This window comes from Mixophyes fleayi, chromosome 4 (assembly GCF_038048845.1).
Source record: "Mixophyes fleayi isolate aMixFle1 chromosome 4, aMixFle1.hap1, whole genome shotgun sequence".
In the NCBI taxonomy this organism is placed as follows: Eukaryota; Metazoa; Chordata; class Amphibia; order Anura; family Limnodynastidae; genus Mixophyes; species Mixophyes fleayi.
In genome coordinates, this window is record NC_134405.1 from 326,355,074 (window position 1) to 326,376,608 (window position 21,535).

At 45.1% G+C, this 21,535-nt stretch overlaps 1 protein-coding gene across 2 annotated transcripts in view; it reads left to right on the plus strand.

The window, feature by feature from the left end:
- EFCAB6 (EF-hand calcium binding domain 6) overlaps nucleotides 1-21,535 on the plus strand; it is a 122,655-nt gene that overhangs the window by 32,493 nt on the left and 68,627 nt on the right. For both annotated transcript variants that reach the window (XM_075210276.1, XM_075210277.1), the window contains exons 7-9: nucleotides 6,372-6,490; nucleotides 11,471-11,586; nucleotides 16,828-16,976. In XM_075210276.1, coding sequence (XP_075066377.1) covers nucleotides 6,372-6,490; nucleotides 11,471-11,586; nucleotides 16,828-16,976 — 384 coding nt within the window. The remainder of the gene's footprint in view (nucleotides 1-6,371; nucleotides 6,491-11,470; nucleotides 11,587-16,827; nucleotides 16,977-21,535) is intronic.

Here is a 21,535-nt window from a genome sequence, read left to right on the forward strand (position 1 = left end):
CTGGTGTCTCCGGAGCGTTTAGAACGTTCGCTGTTCTGGCCACTAGAGAGCGCTGTCTGTAATCTCCGATAGTGGCACACAGTAGAGAATGGGGAAGGCGTACTTCCTGTCTCACGCAAAGCGTTTAAACATTCTTTCAATAAAATGTTTTAAATTCTGTGCAGGGCAATATGAAAAAAATGCAGCCTTTTAATGTGTGACGCGTTCTAACCTGCTACACTATTTAGAGGCCCTATTATCTCCAAATGAATCCCGAGATACTCAATTACAGTGTGCACTCATTGTGCAGCACAGAATGACTTATCTTATTCACTGGTGCTTCTAGATCAGTGATGAGCACACTAGAGTCACATGACGACCCCCCCAGAGCCTTTACCTGCAGCCCCCCCAGTGCCTTTACCTGCAGCCCCCCCAGTGCCTTTACCTGCAGCCCCCCCAGAGCCTTTACCTGCAGCCCCCCCCAGAGCCTTTACCTGCAGCCCTCCCCCAGTGTCTTTACCTGAAGCCCCCCCAGAGCCTTTACCTGCAGCCCCCCCCCCAGAGCCTTTACCTGCAGCCCCCCGAGAGCCTTTACCTGCGGCCCCCCCAGCGCCTTTACCTGCAGCCCCCCCCAGAGCCTTTACCTGCAGCCCCTCCAGAGCCTTTACCTGCAGCCCCCCCAGAGCCTTTACCTGCGGCCCCCCCAGCGCCTTTACCTGCAGCCCCCCCAGAGCCTTTACCTGCAGCCCCCCCAGTGCCTTTACCTGCGGCCCCCCCAGAGCCTTTACCTGCGGCCCACCCAGCACCCTTACCTGCGGTCCCCCCAGAGCCTTTACCTGTGGCCCCCCCAGAGCCTTTACCTGCGGCCCACCCAGCACCCTTACCTGCGGCCCCCCCAGAGCCTTTACCTGCGGCCCCCCAGAGCCTTTACCTGCGGCCCACCCAGCACCCTTACCTGCGGCCCCCCCAGAGCCTTTACCTGCGGCCCCCCAGAGCCTTTACCTGCAGCCCCCCCAGAGCCTTCACCTGCGGCCCCCCCAGAGCCTTTACCTGCGGCCCCCCCAGAGCCTTTACCTGCAGCCCCCCCAGAGCCTTCACCTGCGGCCCCCCCAGAGCCTTTACCTGCGGCCCACCCAGCACCCTTACCTGCGGTCCCCCCAGAGCCTTTACCTGCGGCCCCCCCAGAGCCTTTACCTGCGGCCCACCCAGCACCCTTACCTGCGGCCCCCCCAGAGCCTTTACCTGCGGCCCCCCCAGAGCCTTTACCTGCGGCCCACCCAGCACCCTTACCTGCGGCCCCCCAGAGCCTTTACCTGCGGCCCCCCCAGAGCCTTTACCTGCGGCCCACCCAGCACCCTTACCTGCGTCCCCCCCAGAGCCTTTACCTGCGGCCCCCCCAGAGCCTTCACCTGCAGCCCCCCCAGAGCCTTCACCTGCGGCCCCCCCAGAGCCTTTACCTGCGGCCCCCCCAGAGCCTTTACCTGCGGCCCCCCCAGAGCCTTTACCTGCAGCCCCCCAGAGCCTTTACTTGCGGCCCCCCAGAGCCTTTACCTGCGGCCCCCCCCAGAGCCTTTACCTGCGCCCCCCCCAGAGCCTTTACCTGCGACCCCCCCCAGAGCCTTCACCTGCGGCCCCCCCAGAGCCTTCACCTGCAGCCCCCTTCTGCTTTATTGTCAGATGTGTTTTGTTATAACTTGTAGCTCTTGTAAAAAATGGCGCTGATTTGTTATTGCAGATAGGTGTCTCTTTCCTTTATTTATTGTTTTAACTTGTTACTGAGATTATCGGGAAATGTACGAGGGTTAGAGGGCCGCCTATACGGCCCCTGAAGGGTGTCAGGTTACCTATCACTGACCTAGATGGTCCTTCGTTTTCACATTGAGGTGCACGCCTGTTCTCCACTGTCGGGAGAGTCTAGATGTGGGTTGGAGGCGTACTGTGCAACAGTTTAAATGCCATAGCAAAAGTCCAGCCTCCCACTATTATAGAGCAATCCCTTTCCAGCCTCCTACCATTATAGCGCCATCCCTTTCCAGTCTCCTGCCATTATAGAGCCATCCCTTTCCAGCCTCCTACCATTATAGCGCCATCCCTTTCCAGTCTCCTGCCATTATAGAGCCATCCCTTTAAAGACTCCTGCCATTATGGAGCCATGCCCTTCCAGCCTCCGGCCATTATAGAGCCATCCCTTTCCAGTCTCCTGCCATTATAGAGCCATCCCTTTCCAGTCTCCTGCCATTATAGAGCCATCCCTTTCCACACTCCTGCCATTATAGAGCCATGCCCTTCCAGCCTCCGGCCATTATAGAGCCATCCCTTTCCAGTCTCCTGCCATTATAGCGCCATCCCTTTCCAGTCTCCTGCCATTATAGAGCCATGCCCTTCCAGCCTCCTGCCATTATAGCGCCATCCCTTTCCAGTCTCCTGCCATTATAGAGCCATCCCTTTCCAGTCTCCTGCCATTATAGAGCCATCCCTTTCCACACTCCTGCCATTATAGAGCCATGCCCTTCCAGCCTCCTGCCAGTATAAAGCCATCCCTTTCCAGCCTCCTGCCATTATAGAGCCATCCTTTTCCAGCCTCTTGCCATTATAGAGCCATCCTTTTCCAGCCTCCTGCCATTATAGAGCCATCCCTTTCCAGTCTCCTACCATTATAGAGCCATCCCTTCCCAGTCTCCTACCATTATAGAGCCATCCCTCTCCAGCCTCCTGCCATTATAGAGCCATCCTTTTCCAGTCTCCTACCATTATAGAGCCATGCCTTTCCAGTTTTCTACCATTATAGAGCCATCCCTTTCCAGCCCCCTGCCATTATAGAGCCATCCCTTTCCAGCCCCCTGCCATTATAGAGCCATCCTTTTCCAGTCTCCTACCATTATAGAGCCATCCCTTTCCAGCCCCCTGCTATTATAGAGCCACCCCTTCCAGCCTCCTGTCATTATAGAGCCATCCTTTTTCAGCCTCCTGCCATTATAGAGCCATTCCTTTCCAGTCTCCTACCATTATAGAGCCATGCCTTTCCAGTTTCCTACCATTATAGAGCCATCCCTTTCCAGCCCCCTGCCATTATAGAGCCATCCTTTTCCAGTCTCCTACCATTATAGAGCCATCCCTTTCCAGCCCCCTGCTATTATAGAGCCACCCCTTTCAGCCTCCTGTCATTATAGAGCCATCCTTTTCCAGCCTCCTGCCATTATAGAGCCATCCCTTTCCAGTCTCCTACCATTATAGAGCCATCCCTTTCCAGCCCCCTGCCATTATAGAGCCATCCTTTTCCAGCCTCCTGCCATTATAGAGCCATCCTTTTCCAGTCTCCTACCATTATAGAGCCATCCCTTTCCAGCCTCCTGCCATTATAGAGCCATCCCTTTCCAGCCTCCTGCCATTATAGAGCCATCCCTTTCCAGTCTCCTACCATTATAGAGCCATCCCTTTCCAGCCCCCTGCTATTATAGAGCCATCACTTTCCAGCCTCCTGCCATTATAGAGCCATCCTTTTTGTTAAATAAACCTGTTTGATTTTTCATTGAGAATATAATATCAGGGCTGTCTTTATTACACCTGTCACTTTTGTGTGCTTGAAGCTTTGTTGTATATTCTGTAAAGTAGTTCTAGAAAAGCTCTTCTCCAACCAAGTGCGGGTGGTAGAAAATACGTCCCATGAAGAGTACAAAACACAACACGATCCCGCTAGCTCAGACCTAGTGCAACAATAAAGTCCTTATGTGGAGTGGAACTGGCCATGTGCCCCTCCGTCCAGTAAAGTACGCTCCTGTCTACGCCTTTATCTCTTTTCAGTACTTGCTCCACAGATTAAAATATTGTTTTTGGGCCCCCAGACGCCCCCTTAGGGGATCCTCTTACTCATTTCTCTCTTTCTCTGGTCCGGGATAGAAGTCGTGCAGGTCACCCCACCCTGGAAGCTTCTTCACTTTTATTTTCACCTCTCTTTTGCTCTTTCTCCTTTTTCATGGAGCTCTGCTCCCACTCCCCACACCAGTTCCCTGCCCCCCACCTGCCCCCACTCTCCTCTACCTCCTCAAAAAGGAAAATCCAACAACTTGAGTCCTCTACGGTTCCGATCCTGGGATCTCTGCCAGGACTCTCGGCAAAGCACCTGGTAATAGCCGGGAGCACATATTGCTTGAATGCGGAACTCTTAGGCTGCCCTGGAACTATCATTATGGCTGTGGTCATAATGATAGTTTGTATATGTGTGTATATGTGTGTGTATATGTGTGTGTATATATATATATATATATATATATATGTATATATATATATATATATAGTTCTTGCGCTGCTATTCAAGCTAGTCCTCACTCTGCCCACCTTTCCCCATCGGCTGGTGAAAACTTCACCACCAATCTTCATGTCACTACCACAGAGGATTGGGCGCTGTGGACATTTGGGCTTTGTAAATTAAATACATTGTTTATTTCTTTAACTCAACAAATAAAGATTTCTGTACATTAGTGTCAGAAAACTGTAAGTAATTTATGTAATTCATTCTCTAAGCTAAATGGCAACTGCTGTCTCTCATTTGCATACATTTGCATACTGTAACCACTGGCATTAGGCAGGAGATACCAGTAAGGGAGGAGATAGATTAGAAACAGGTGTATACTGTAGAAAAATATCATTTCTGTGAGGAATAAGTATTGTCTTATACACTTGTGAGACAGAAAGTGATTCCATTTGTATTCAGTAAGTAACGAATGATAAAGTTTCAGTTTATAGAAGCACTTTGCGGAAGTGCCTTGGAGAACCATAGCGGTAACACAAGAGATATACAGCACTGGATCATTTTAGATCTGTCCCTTCTGCGTTCAGATCGTCAGAGAATATAGGAAGAGCCTCGTTTGCTATTGTCACACAGAGAGACTGGAAAGCCACATTGGGAAGGCTGATTCCCTGTAAAGGTTAATAATCTCCACCAACATTATTTTGTAATCATCATCTATTTATTTATATAGCGCCACTGATTCCGCAGCGCTCTACAGAGAACTCGCTCACATCAGTCCCTGCCCCATTGGAGCTTACAGTCTAAATTCCCTAACATACACACACACACACACACATACAGAGAGAGAGACTAGCGTAATTTTTTTATAGCAGCCAATTAAGCTACTAGTATGATTTTGGAGTGTGGGAGGAAACCGGAGCACCCAGAGTGAACCTACACAAACCTGGGACAACGTATTAACTCCTCACAGATAAGGCCATGGTCTGGAACTGAACTCATGACCCCAGTGCTGTGAGGCAGAAGTGCTAACCACTTATCCACCGTGCTGCCCTAATCAGTGGTTAGCATTTCAGCCTCACAGAGCTGGGGTCATGAGTTCGGTTCCAGACCATGGCCTTATCTGTGAGTAGTTTATACTTTGTCCCAGGTTTGTGTAGGTTTACTCTGGGTGCTCCGGTTTCCTCCCACACTCCAAAAATATACTAGTAGGTTAATTGGCTGCTGCAAAAATGAACCCTAGTCTGTCTGTCTGTCTTTATACTGGATTAACAGCATTTAAAGGTACCAGCTGTAATGATGCATTACACATTGACATATATTTAGAGCGTCTTTCATCACTTGGTGAACACACTTTTGATGAATGTAAAACCACAGTATAAGGGCTCACTAAGGGGTAGATGTTCTATAGCTTCTAAAAGGAAAAGTGGGGTGCTGCCCACAGCAACCAATCAGATTCTAGCTATAATTTATCTAGCACATTCTAGAAAATGATTGGTTGCTATGGGCAACACCTCCACTTTTCCTTTTAGAAACCTTAGGTAATCTACCCATAACACTGTTTTGTTTGTTTGACGTGTCAGCGCTCCCTGTTCTGTTTTATCATTCTCCAAAGTATCGTTGTGTCCTGATACGGAATACTATTTATTTGAACATGTGAAACAAAGACTTTACAATTAATAACAGTAATTGGTAAATCATCTTATCAATTGGGCTGTGTGAATTAAAAACTTTAATCTTAGCTAATCCTGTTATATAAAACAATTATGAGAAAATCTATATGAAGATGTCTTGCAGCACTGGGGTCATGAGTTCAGTTCCCGACCATGGTCTTATCTGTGTGGAGTTTGTATGTTTGCGTGGGTTCCTCCAGGTGCTCCGGTTTCCTCCCACACTCGAAAAACATACTGGTAGGTTAATTGGCTGCTATCAAATTGACCCTAGTATGTGTTTGTGTGTGTGTGTATATTAGGGAATTTAGACTGTAAGCTCCAATGGGGCAGGGACTGATGTGAGTGAGTTCTCTGTACAGCGCTGCGGAATTAGTGACGCTATATAAATAGCTGATGATGATCTGTGAATGCTGCTAATCCTACATTTTCCTGTCATCATTCAAGATGTATTTGTCGTGTTTATGTATCTCCAGGTTGTGGAACCACTACTGTATAGGCAAAAAACACACGCTGGATTACAAAGAGCTGCTGAGAAACCTGGGCGCCACTGAGGAGCATCAGAGCAAACGCCTGCAAGAGAGCGTCGCACAAGGTGGTTTAGATAGTGACAGTGTAACGACGGTGCACACCAACCTTCTCTTACTACACGTGAAGAGACGTGTAAAATTAAAACTGAACTGCACATATTTGTAGGTGTTTCTGTACTTGCAGAATCTTGCACCATATCAGAGGTGGCGGAATCAGCTCTTTAGCAGTTTAACGCATTTCCTTCCTCTATCTAGGAACAAGTAAGTGCACTTATAGGTGCATGTAAAACAATGTGTTTTAAATTTTAAAAAAAAGTAGGTAACAATATTTGTCAGCCTAGTTGTCACCTGACTCTTGGGGGTAATAATCAATGATATGAGACTGTTCTGATCATTATAGTGGTAGAAAAAAATGTGAAGGTTTACACCTGTTAGTGTGCCATGCTTAGTAGTGATGTTTTCATGATGTGCTTTTTAGACCTGTCAGCCAAACCACAATTATCTCAAACATTGAAAGCTTCAGAGTTCGATGCATTGTTCACCCTGAACGTACACATACAAATCATGTATCATAAATTGTGTACTAACGTGTGTGTTGAGTCCATGTATCTCAAAATTCAAACATCCAACCAGCAGTATTTCTGCTTCTGGTGTCCATCATAATAGACGCCCTGGACATACCATGATATAGACCTCCTGGACATACCATGATATAGACCTCCTGGACATACCATGATATAGACCTCCTGGACGTACCATGATATAGACCTCCTGGACGTACCATGATATAGACCTCCTGGACGTACCATGATATGGACCTCCTGGACGTACCATGATATGGACCCCCTGGACGTACCATGATATGGACCCCCTGGACGTACCATGATACGGACGCCCTGGACGTACCATGATACGGACGCCCTGGACGTACCATGATACGGACGCCCTGGACGTACCATGATACGGACGCCCTGGACGTACCATGATACGGACGCCCTGGACGTACCATGATACGGACGCCCTGGACGTACCATGATACGGACGCCCTGGACGTACCATGATACGGACGCCCTGGACGTACCATGATACGGACGCCCTGGACGTACCATGATACGGACGCCCTGGACGTACCATGATACGGACGCCCTGGACGTACCATGATACGGACGCCCTGGACGTACCATGATACGGACGTCTTGGATGTACCATGATATACCCGCACCGATAGCAAAGTACTATGAAGTGGAGCGGTCAATGTGCTTACAATCAGAGGCTGCTGGTGTCATCATCATCATCACGTATCTTCCCACCCGGTACCTGCACAGATTAGTCTCTGTATCTGTGGATGCGTCCAAGTCTCATTAGGTCACATCCGCAGGGGGTGTATTAAACTTTCATGTACACGACTCTTAACTGTACTCAACTGACACCCCCGGTCTGCCCCTTTGGGCTCAAGGGGCCACAAGTCTAAGAGATGCACAAATCTACATACAAAGCACGCGTAGTACGGAAATGTGTATATTTATGCCACAATAACGGATATACGTCCAACTCTATACAGGCCCTTAATGCACATATGGAATATGGGTGTGATGGGGGCGGCGCAGACCTGAAAAAAATACATTAGCAATTAGTAATGATGTTGGCAGCCCCCATAATTCTTATTCTTTGTGAATAACCCCCACAGATGGTATCAGATGAGAAAGGGGTTTGTTCAAACAAATATTTATATTATATTGTATATTATTATTGTTATACATTATATTATTTAATACTTATATTTGGGGATTTCACTTTCCATCTGGTCATGTTCTGTTAAGTAAATATTAAATTTTCACCTGATTTATATTCGACAGGAAGCAAATCTCCTATTTAATGTACTGCCTTATAGTATTGCTTTGCCTGAGAGCTGCACACGGTCCTGCTCAATGCGGTAATGTCACGGCAGACCTTGGAGCACTACAGTTCCCATCATGTCTTGTATACAGAATTAACAACCAATCAGACATTTGCTCAAACTTTAATCCTTACTGGAACAATGAAAGCTTACTGCTGATTGGTTACAACAGTTTTGCTCTATGTTACCAAGACATCCCCACCGTCCTTTCTTAATTATACTTATTTTCTTCATACAAGAAAGTTGCGTCCTCTTTGTTATGATTTAGGGGGAATTCAATTAACTGCAAGGTTTTTTTTTTCCCCGCAGCGGTAAAAAAAAAAATCCCATGGGGGTTTTTAACTGCAATAGCGATCGTTTTTAGTTAACGCAGTGTTAAAACTCGTGCAATTCAATTGAAAAAGAGGTAACGCTGCCCCCGCGTGTTAATCATCGGAGCTTGCGAATTTTTAGGGGTGTCAAGGGGGGGGGGTTAACGCTGTCATGTATACAGATAGAAAGGTTGGGCAGCACGGTGGCTCAGTGGTTAGCACTTCTGCCTCACAGCGCTGGGGTCATGAGTTCAATTCCCGATCATGGCCTTATCTGCGTGGAGTTTGTATGTTCTCCCTGTGTTTGCGTGGGTTTCCTCCGGGTGCTCCGGTTTCCCCCCACACTCCAAAAACATACTAGTAGGTTAATTGGCTGTTATCAAAAATTTACCCTAGTCTCCCTCTCTCTCTCTGTCTCTGTCTGTGTGTGTGTGTGTGTGTTAGGGAATTTAGATTTTAAGCTCCAATGAGGGAGGGACTGATGTGAGTGAGTTCTCTGTACAGAGCTGCAGAATCGGTGGCGCTATATAAATAAATGGTGATGATGATTACACAACCTTTCTATTTGATAATATCTACATACAGTACTTTCTTTTAGCATATTTTTTTATTTCACTATTTTTTAGTATATAATCATCTATACAATGTCAAAACACATTAGTACATACATATCAGCACAAAAAACATACATAAGTATAATTAATTAGTGATTTTTTTAATGTTTCTTTTTCATATTTTTTTTAAAATAAAATCAACCTTTTCATGTTATACATTACTGATAAAATATAATTTATCTTTTTTTGTCCATTATTACGTGATTTCAAATAGTTTTCGTAGGTTATTTATTTTAAGCACACCCCAAAGAGGTGCGAGATAAAACAGCATATTGGCCTGTTTAACGCGCCGTGTTAAAAAACAATTGAATAGGTTTTAACGCGGCTCCCTCTCGCACACCCTATACTTTCAATAGACCTTCTACTGGAGCGCGAGGGGACCGTTTGATGAAAAAAAGCGCTGTGTTAAAAATGGAATTGAATCGTGGGTAAAGTTAACCCGCTCGAAAATGATAAAAAAACAGTTAAAATGAATTAACGCGTTGTTAAAATAAAAACTTGCGGTCAATTGAATTTGAATTTCAGATCTTGAACACTCATCGTCCTATCGATGGGTAGATGGGGGTACTTCATGTACATAAAGATCTAGTTATAATTATTATCAAGTTCAGTACGTACATACACGTATATTTTTTAGGGGTGAACAATCCAATGAGGTACAAGAAATAGAGACAGAGAAGACCCAAAGGCTTACTTGATACTTTGCCAACAAAACTTAATTTTGACTCCAACCCGGTGACGGTGATCACCACTATTTTGACATATTTGTAGCACACAAGATAAGCTGGATACACACATTTTGGTGCAGATAAAGCAATGTATTCCACAGATAATATATTTCATGTACAAATCCTTAAATGTGACACATAAAATTATAGTAAGACTTTGCCCTGACATTTGAACACTTGCACCCTATGCATAATAAACACACAAATACAAACATTTGTGGTCCGAGCCTCATGGCGCACTGAGCGAAAAATGCACAAACAGCCCCCAAAGGAAGAGCGATGTTTTTGCAGAGCGCTGAGGAATAGTCCAATGGGATCGTCTGCTTGTTACCATGTATCATTTCATAGGTCAATGGTTAAAAGGTGAAACGCGCCTAACAGTCCTTCATTTTACTGTTTTCTTGCCCCATTCACTGGATTCAAGCAGAAAACTTCTTATAGGACACAGTAAGTTCTGTCTCTCCTCCAGAAATACATCTTATATATCTTATATTTTTATGTTTCTCGATTTATATTTCTTGGTGAACTTTTTGTAAATGTGATTGTTATATTCTTCTTAGTTATTTTATTATACTTACTTACTTGCTTATTTATACTTTTGTTTTCTTTGCAATTTATCTTTTTTTTAGCACTGACAATCCACTGGAACTAGTAAACTCACGAGGCACGATGTGCGCTCAGCCAATATTCATGAGAAAGCATGTCTCCCAACATTTGGGAATTCGGTTCCCGGGACAGAGGGGGTGGCCACATCACGTTGTTGACATGGCCAAACCCTGGGGGCGTGCCTAACACTTTTGAAGCCCTTGGCCGCCCGATACCATCTTCCCCTTCCCTCCTAACACCTCCATTGTGGTGCACATGGTACCCGTGAATGAGAAATACTTCCAAAAGTTCTTAGCCATGGGACAAAGCTGTCCCGATTGGGTTGGCAGGAAAGAGCCCTCAACCCGGGACTGTCCCACCTAAATCGGGGTGGTTGGGAGGTATAGAGAAAGTGCCTCAGTGATGTGACTACTTCCTAGTGAATTCATTGCATACTGGTCAACTTTTCACCTCTGTCCTCTGGAAGTGGAGGGGAGGTGACATGTTAGCATAGAGGGGGGGTGGGTGCAGCGAATCGTGTCATGGATGTCGCTATCTTACCCACTTCACTGGGGAGTGGGCAGAATATGGGAGAATGGCCTACTCTCCTGGGAGACCAGAAGACCTACCCGGAAAAACCGGGAGAGTTGGCAAGTATGATTCATTGGCTGCGTGCTGATGAAGAGTGGTTCAGTCCAGAAACTGTGTGTACTAAGATAGTTGCACTTTATTAGTATTGTTTATCATTCACTAATAGATTAGTTTCCTTCTCTGTGTGCATTTTGCATGTGGACTTGTTTTGCTGTTTTTGTTTCCCAGCTTGATGTGATAGTATGATTACTGCTACACTTAGTCTGGGGTATGTATTTAAGAATCATTTTCTAAGTGCAGGATATTTTTTTTTGAACAGCGTTGAACTGGGAGGCGGCTTCGTTGGAGAAGCGGAACGGGAGGAGGCCGTCACATGATGGGTTCAACGCGGAGGATTACACTCTGGAGGAGCTGGAGGTGCTGTTTAGGAAGAAGGTAAATTGCGGAACTGTAGTTCAAGAAATGGTTCCCTAAATGTTCTCTCTCCCTTCCCCCAAACCTGCTGCCTGAGACTCATTGTAGACACATCCCTGGGTTCAACCATTATGTTTTTTCATCAACCTGATTCATTAAAGGACTGATAGGATAAAGAGTAGTTCATCCGTGTAAGAGGCGCACAGGTGTTTTCTTTGAACTAAGCGCCTACTTCACATTTTCCGTCTAGTTTGATATTTTTGAGTCACTAGTGCGATAAGACGGCCTGTTTTCACTTTTATCTCTTTTTCACTCTATTCTTGGAAGCAGTTTGTGTATTGCTTTATTACATTTATATGTTAAAGGTCGGGATCTTTGGCTACTGCCTCTGATGCTGCTCGCTCTATACATAGCAGTGGAGAATTGACACTGTGTCTGTAATTGCTACGGAGTGATAGACGCAGGGCCGTAAGGTGAACGTCGGGGGGTCCTGGCTATGTGAGAGTGCCAGGACCTTGCTAAATACAGTGAGTGGCGGTGGCTCAGTGGTTAGCACTTCTGCCTCACAGTGCTGAGGTCATGAGTTCAATTCCGAACCATGGCCTTATCTGTGTGGAGTTTGTATGTTCTTCCCATGTTTGCGTGGGTTTCCTCTGGGTGCTCCGGTTTCCTCCCACACTCCAAAAACATACTAGTAGGTTAATTGGCTGCTTTCAAATAGTGACCCTAGTCTCTCTCTCTCTCTCTCTCTGTCTGTGTGTATGTTAGGGAATTTAGACTATATACCCCCCAATGGGGCAGGGACTGATGTGAATGAGTTCTCTGTACAGCGCTGTGGAATCAGTGGCGCTATATAAATATATGGTGATGATTATAATGAGCCTCCACCAAAGTGCTGTTATTGAGAAGGGATTTGGTAAAATTGAAGGAAAAGCCTCTTTACGATGCCCATATTACTGACATTTTGTTGACCAATTAGGTCTTCTAAGCCCTAATTATTCACATACGCACCGCGTATGGTCCTAAAAATATTACCAATCCCGAACGACACCTGAACGGAATGACTAGTAAATCTGGCCGGATAATGACACATCTAACCATGTATTCAGTCTTCTTACAGCAGCTGAGTTAAACGCAATTTGCGTTTCTGGCGTATAATGCCCTTTTTTAAATCTGAGCCAGCGCATGAAGCACTAGTTCTGCAATTAGTGGTCTGTGTCCATTATCAGACGTAAGAAAACTTATTATATGCTAAACAGGCAAATAGCGTTCAACTTCGCTTGAGTACCTAAATGGGGATTGATAAATGGAGACCGGACACACAAACTTCGTAGAGGTCAGTTGATGTTTACTGCGTTATTTTCCAGCATTACATTCTACTTAGAACACGTGTCTGTGTGACATTGTTTTACATGTAAGAAGTACAGCTGTTTATGGTATAGAAGTGACACATATTTATAGACCCTTTAAGCTGTACCTTCGGGTCCCAGCTATTCTAGTTATGCCCCCGCTGTGTGGGACTGGAGAACTAGACAATAGAGTCCTACACTGACCTCTGTTATGACTCTGCAAATGCTAAAGACACACATCTAGCGATGACAAACAGCAATTCAATCCCGACTCAGTGTGTACAGATTGTAAGGTGACGAAATCCATTCAACAGTTTCCCCTGCATCTTTCTAAGGCTAAACTGCTCTCACAATCTCCTTTATTCATCTGATCTGAAAGATGGTAAAACGCTAAAACAACAAGACAGAGGTTAAATCATCTCTTGTGAGAGGCAGGGAAAACATTGCCAGTCAGTGACAGATTGCAGAACAATATGGTTTGTATCATGCAGAACAATAACCTCTCTCACAGTTGCTATGGTGCCAGTCAGTTATACACAATACAGCTATGGGCATAGGGAGGCACTTAACGTGCTCGAATCCATAAAAAAAAATTTATTTTTTTTTTTTTTTATTGCGTTTGGATGTGTTGTTTAAGTATGAAGAAGAGAGATTCTAAGAAGGAATGTGTTCAATTAAACTGAAGTTACTTTCCAATCCAATGCCATCTGTCGTGGCTTAAGTAAACAGCCGACAGTGAAAATATATCCGTGTGTATGTGCGGGTACAGCGCAGCGTAGACGGTGGGCAGATGCCGCTAAACAGGGGTTTCATCTTTCATTTTGTCAGTTTGCTGCTGGTTTAAATCCAACAAAGGACAAATATCTGGAAAATAAGCAGAAGACCCTTCTATATGATTTGCATCAAGCTTTGAGATCTGAGAAGTTATCTAATAAAGACCTTATCACATAGTAGACTATAACTGGTGTAGTGTATCTTGGCAGAGCTCAACCGTGTCTCAAGTATCAACATTAGATATCATTATTGTTATTACCATTTATTTATATGGCGCCACTAATTCCGCAGCGCTGTGCAGAGAACTCACTCACATCAGTCCCTGCCCCATTGGGGCTTACAGTCTAAATTCCCTAATATACACACACAGACAGACAGACAGACACAGAGATTAGGGTCAATTTGATAGCAGCCAATTAACCTACCAGTGTCTTTTTATACTGGTAAGTTAATTGGGAGTGTGGGAGGAAACCGGAGCACCCGGAGGAAACCCACGCAAACACGGGGAGAACATACAAACTCCTCACAGATAAGGCCATGGTCGTGAATTGAACTCAGGACCCCAGTGCTGTGAGGCAGAAGTGCTAACCACTGAGCCACCGTGCTGCCCCATCATGTCCAGACAGAGGGTGTATACTTATGCGTCTGTGCGGATCTTGCGCGATGCTGGCACACGCACCTCCGCGAGGGAGGAAAGGGGGGTCCAACGTTGGCCAAGTATAGAAAAGGCCTGCTTACACAACCATGGCCTAGGCGGACCTGCCGAATCACGGATATACCCTTGTTAGGTGGCATATATTTTGCTCCTGCTACTGGGCAGGGGGGAATACTCACTGATGATGATGACTTGTCACAAACCAGACGTGTATGGGGGTAAATTTATCAAGCTGCGAGTTTCTGGCAGGTTTGAAAAAGTGGAGATGTTGCCTATAGCAACCAATCAGATTCTAGCTGTCATTTATTGCGTACGTTCTACAATATGAAAGCTATAATCTGATTGGTTGCCAAAAGTAACACCTCCACTTTTCAAACCCGCTAATAACACGCAGCTTCACAAATGTGCTGACGTGGATGGATGGGCGGATATACTCTATCTTTCTGTGCTGCTTTTTTTTTAAGTAGTTTGTTCCTATTTTGCCAACAGCTCTTCATCAGCCCTTTCTTCATAACCCCGTCCTAAATCCGATGTATAAGGGAATTATATATTTTTCATGCACTTTTGCTGCAGCAAAATACCCACTGGTAAAGCCAGCGTGGTTTATAAAGAGGGAGCTCTGTATATAAAAAAATAAATGTCTAAATACTTTGAATGGAACTTACAAACGTCTCTCCCTAAAGAACTGTATGATTTATCAGTTATTTGTGTATTATTGGTTGTTTACACAAAAGAAAATGTTTTTTATTTTTATTTTATCATTATTTTTATCATTTTCAACAGGTAAATTAGTGAATTTATCAGTGAGATTAAAACACTTTTTAGAACATGTAAACTTTATATCAGACATAACACTCCTATAGTAATATTGAGAGAAGAACGCAAATTAGTTTTCTGTTTTGCACATAAGTTAAATACTGACTGTTTTTTCATGTAGCACACAAATACTTGATAGCTTATTTGTACACTGAAATTTAAAGTTGATATTTGTGTGCTACATGATAAAACAGTCAGTATTTAACTTATGTGCAAAACAGAATACTAATTTGCACCCCTTGCATTGTAACATGGTTTTGTCCAGGAGACTGAAATAAGAAGTTTCTCAAGTTAAGATCCTTAATGAATCAGGACCAAGGACCGAAGTGCAAGGCTGGGTCCATGGTACTAAGCAGGCCCGGCGCTCCCATTAGGCAAGGTTAGGCAGTTGCCTAGGGCGCCGGGCTCTGGAGGGGGCCACAGAATGAAAATTACTTTAAAACTGTGCGGTGACCGCTGACCTTTCACGGCCGCCGCACAGCATTCAGATACATCCACGGGGTGGGGGGAAGAGGCTATTGCTCACCACCGCCGCCTCTCTGCTCCGTCTCCTCCCCTCCACTCACTGATTGTCGGCCCGACAGTGTCAGTGAGTGGAGGGGAGCAGACGGAGCAGAGAGGCGGCGGTGTTGAGGCAAGGTAAGGAAAGAAGTGGGGAGGAGGGAGCCGATTTTCAAAGTGTTCTTGCGGCGGTGGGGGCGCCGATTCTTTTTAAGGTCTATTATTTTACAGAAACATTTATATAGGATTGTAAATATCACCAGATGCATTTTTATGTTGAATGCTTTTTGTTGGCTCAGTTGTCAATTAAATATGTTTGTTTGATTTCGCTGCACTTATCATAAAACGCACACATTATATAAATATGTCAAGTTATGTAAATAGATAGATAGGCTGTACATGCTCATTTGACCCATGTTTGTTATGTCGTCTTAGAATATGCAATAAATACCATAAATATTTTAATTAACCTGAACTGACAAACGAAAGAGGCCATGTCAATTTAGCTCAAGGCTGTTGTATATTTAAATACAGCCCATTTATAGATGCTGTATGTATCCGCGCCTCTTGTGAATTGTGCCTACCAGCTGAAAAGCAATGAATAATTAACTTTACAGAGAGATAAGTATACACTGATAATCCTGTTTTTAGGTAGGCAAGAAAAAAAAGAATCTTGAAATATATACTCCTTTTGAAAAGAACCAAATTGCAGCTCAATTTATTGTCTTTCAAATACGACAAACCTCTCAGCATGTGTCTGGCAGTGTATTACTAGATAGGGAATTATTATTATTTTATTTATTTTTTTAAATATTCCTTTTTGTATGTAAAAAAAAAAACCCACGAGAGGCTTGAATGTTTGTACGCTCAGCAGGTAGCATTAAAAGAATGCAGTAATGCACCAAACAGCCCAACATCCTTGTATCTGTCTGTTCAGAACTCTTAATTATACCAAAGAGATGCGGCTTGTCACTTGTGTCTAATTAGTTTAGTTTTGGTCGGCTTTTAGGCGACTGCAAAACTTATCAATTAAACATCTGAAGCTGCCTGTACAACTTTAAATACAAATACATTAATAGTAAGAACAAAATGTAAAAAAAAGTTTTCTTAAAAAATTCATGAGCCGCACTTTTATGAACAAAGCATGTACAATGTCTGCCATTACAGATCTCCTCCACGCACCCCGATCTTGTAAAAGCCTTCAGATCATTTGACATAGATCAGACTGGATGCGTTTCGCTGGATGCCTTGCAGTCCGTCATTAATAACTTTATTTTCCAACTACCAGACCAAACATTTCACCAGTTAATGAGCAGGTAAGACCGCCGATGTTTTCTATAGAGTGTCTTAAAGTGTCACATAAGTGTTTACATAAAATTGGGTTTGGGGGTTTTATTTTGTTTCTCATAATTTTAACCAAATATTAAACCGTTTATTTGCCAGCCTATCTGTGTGTCGTTGGCCTTGTGACGAGGAGCGCCTGTTGGTTATCGCTCTGTGTTGGTCACTTTTGGTTGGGCCAGGTTGAATTTGCCAGTGAGCTCCTACAGTGCCTGTTGGCCACCTAGATCCTTATTCCCCAACCCTGGCACTCCAAACTCACCCGCTTCCTCCAAAAGTGCTCTCGCACTGCTGAACGCCTCTGGAGGAAATCTCGCTCCCTGGCCGACTTCCTTCACTTTAAATTTATTCTCTCCTCTTTCTGCTCCGCCCTCTCCCTCGCTAAACAATCCTTCTTCAAGTCCCTCATTTCCTCTTAATCCTCTATCCCCCGCCGCCTCTTTGCCACCTTCAACTCCCTTTTCTCTCCCCCTCCCTCTCCCGTCCCGCCCTCCCTCTCCGCTTCGGACTTTGCCACTTTTTTTTCTTACAAAATTGAGGCCATCAGACTGAACATCTCCTCTTCCCCTTCTCCCACCTCCCTCATCGCCTCTCCTCCAGCCAACAATCAACTCTGGTGCTCCTTTTGCCCCACAACAGGGGAAGAAGTTAGCCCCCTCATTCTTTCCTATCCTCCCTCGACCTGTCCTCTCAATCCCATCCCCTCCCACCTCCTTCGCTCTCTTTCTCCCACTGTCTGCTCCTACCTTGCTCACCTCTTCAACTTATCACTCTCCTCTGGTGTAGTCCCCTCCTCCTTTAAACACGCTCTTATCTCTCCCATCCTCAAAAAACCCAATCTTGACCCCACCTCTCTCGCTAATTATCGCCCCATCTCACTGCTCCCCTTTGCCTCCAAATTACTCGAGCGGATTGTCTGCAGCTGCCTAACCATGCACCTCTCGGTCTTTTCCCTCCTTGACCTCCTCCAATCCGCCTACCGTCCTCTTCACTCCACCGAAACTGCACTGGCCAAGGTTACTAATGACCTCCTATCGACCAAATCCAAGGGTCACTTCTCCCTACTAATCCTCCTTGACCTCTCTGCAGCATTTGACACCGTGGACCACCCCCTCCTGCTGCAAACCCTTCTCTCTTTCGGCCTCTCCGGATCTGTCCACGCATGGTTCACCTCATACCTTGCTAACCGCTCCTTCTCTGTATCCACGTCCGGCTCTTCCTCCTCCCCCTGCACTCTCCCTGTAGGAGTCCCGCAGGGCTCTGTCCTCGGCCCTCTTCTCTTCTCGCTCTACACTTCCTCCCTTGGTGCTCTCATCTCCTCCTTCGGTCTTCAATATCACCTGTATGCTGACGACATTCAACTCTACACCTCTTCTCCTGATCTTTCTTCTACCCTCCTCTCTCGTATATCTGACTGCCTCTCCGCCATCTCCTCCTGGATGTCCAAGCGTTTTCTCAAAATTAATATCTCGAAGACGGAACTCATTGTCTTTCCTCCGTCCAGACTCCCATCCCACCACGACCTCTCTATTGTCGTCAATAACACCACCATCTCCTCTGTCACCCAACTCTGCTGCCTGGGTGTCACCCTCGACTCCTCTCTCTCTTTTGCCTCCCATATTCATGCCCTTGCCCAAGCCTGTCGTTTCCAACTACGCAACATCGCCCGCATCCGTCCCTTCCTCTCTCAGGATGCCACTAAGACTATCATCCACACACTCATCATCTCCCGCCTGGATTACTGCAACCTCCTCCTCACTGGCCTCCCCCACTCCCATCTCTCCCCCCTCCGCTCTATACTCAATGCGGCCGCGAGACTCATCTTCCTCTCACGCCGCTCCTCCTCGGCCTCCCCTCTCTGCCTCGCTTTACACTGGCTACCCTTCCCCTACAGAATCCTTTTCAAACTCCTCACCACCACTTACAAGGCTCTCTCCAACTCTACTGACCCTTATATCTCTAACCTCCTCTCCATTCACACTTCTGCCCGCTCCCTGCGCTCGGCCAACGATCGACGCCGCTCCCCCACTCTTATCACCTCTTCCCACTCCAGAATCCAAGACTTTTCCCGTGCTGCCCCCCTTCACTGGAATGAACTCCCTCGTTCCATCCGTCTCTCTCCTACTCTGTGCTGCTTCAAACGTGCGCTGAAAACCCACCTCTTCCTCAAAGCCTACCAACCATCCACATAAACCCGCCACCCTCTCTCAACTCGCTCTCCCCCCTACCTTTCTGGCTCCTCCTGTGCCTGTTCTGTTCTCCCTCCCTTAGGATGTAAGCTCACTTGAGCAGGGCCCTCTTCCCTCATGTCTCCCTACCTGTTCTTCTGCTCCGTTTTTTGCATAAACCTGCCTGGAGTTTCTGAAGTATTGGTATTTTGTTTATTGTTTTGTACTGCTTCACCCTGTATAGTCGACTGTTTTGTACTGTGTACGGCGCCGCGGAAACCTTGTGGCGCCTAACAAATAAAGGATAATAATAATAATAATAATAATAGAAGACGGAATAACGCTCTGTGCCATTTGCAGCAAAATATTCCAGTTTATTCAAAGCAGAAAATGATGATAATATTTTTGGTTCCTTTTTTTTTAGTTTCCCTTTGTCCTGTGTTGTACTATCTGTTCTATATGTATAGTCATGGCCAAAAGTTTTGAGAATGACACAAATATTATTTTCACAAAGTCTGCTGCCTCAGTTTTTATGATGGCAATTTGCATATACTCCAGAATGTCATCAAGAGTGATCAGATGAATTGCAATTAATTTCAAAGTCCCTCTTTGCCATGACAAAAGCAACATTTCCACTGCATTTCAGCACTGCCACAAAAGGCAAAAGGACCAGCTGGCATCAGGTCAGTGATTCTCTCGTTAACACAGGTGAGAGTGTTGACGAGGACAAGGACAAGGCTGGAGATCACTCTGTCATGCTGATTGAGTTAGAATAACAGACTGGAAGCTGTAAAATGAGGGTGATGCTTGAAATCACTGTTCTTCCTCTATTAACAATGGTTATCTGTAATGAAACACATGCAGTCATCATTGCTTTGCACAAAATGGTCTTCACAGGCAAGGATATTGCTGTTAGTAAGATTGCACCTAAATCAACCATTTATCATGGTCATGAAGAACTTGAAGGAGAGAGGTTAAATAGTTGTGAAGAAGGCTTCAGGGCGCCCAAAAGCGTCCAGCACGCACCAGGACCGTCTCCTAAAGTTGATTCAGATGTGGCATCGGGGCACCACCAGTGCAGAGCTTGCTCAAGAATGGCAGCAGGCAGGTGTGAGTGCATCTGCACACACAGTGAGCCGAAGACTTTTGGAGGATGGCCTGGTGTCAAGAAGGGCAGCAAAGAAGCCACTTCTCTCCACAAAAAACATCAGGGACAGACTGATATTCTGTAAAAGGTACAGGGGTTGGACTGCTGAGGACTGGGGTAAAGACATTTTCTCTGATGAATCCCCTTTCAGATTGTTTGGGGCATCTGAAAAAACGCTTGTCCAGAGAAGGAAAGGTGAGCGCTACCATTAGTCCTGTGTCATGCCAACAGTAAAGCATCCTGAGACCATTCATGTGTGGGGTTGCTTCTCAGCCAAGGGAGTGGGCTCACTCACAATTTTGCCTAAGAAAACAACCATGAATAAAGAATGGTACCAAAATATCCTCCAAGAGCAACTTCTCCCAACCATCCAAGAACAGTTTGGTGACAAACAATGCCTTTTCCAACATGATGGAGCACCTTGCCATAAAAGTGATAACTCCCCAGACCTTAATCCCATTGAGAAATTGTGGTCAATCCTCAAGAGGTGGATAGACAAACAAAAACCCCCACATTCTGACAAACTCCAAGCGTTGATTAGGCAAGAATGGGCGGCCATCAGTCAGTATGTGGCCCAGAAGTTTAACAGCATGCCAGGGTGAATTGCAAAGGTCTTCAAAAAGAAGGGTCAACACTGCAAATATTAACTGTTTGCATAAACTTAATGTAATTGACAATAAAAGTCTTTGACACTTATAAAGTGCTTGTAATTTTACTTCAGTATAACATAGCAACATCTGACAAAAAGGTCTAAAAATACTGAAGCAGCAAAATTTGTGAAAACCAATAATTGTGTCATTCTAAAACCTTTTGGCCATGACGTAGTTATCACTGTTATTTTATGTAGGATGCAAGGAAATGTTTTCAACGCGTTTCGCCGTCACTTTCCTGGTTCATTAGGAAATCGTTGCAACCCTACATATTTCCTCACTATGGACAGTGTATCTGTGATAGGCTGTACTGAAACTCTCCCAAGACAATACAAGTGAAAACACATAAAACCTCATACATGACGTGCACCTAGATTGTTCCCCCAGCGCACATCAAGGTGCACGCTCAGTCTGCTGTCAGGAGAGGTCTCCACAAACTAGAAGCGCACCTAGTGTGCCGAAAAGAGGTGCACGTGCCAGATTTGTATTTCAGTTCCACCTGGTAGAAAGGAAAAGAAAGTTAAAAATAACTAAAAAAATATTTCAAATCTATTGAGTCTTGAAAAATG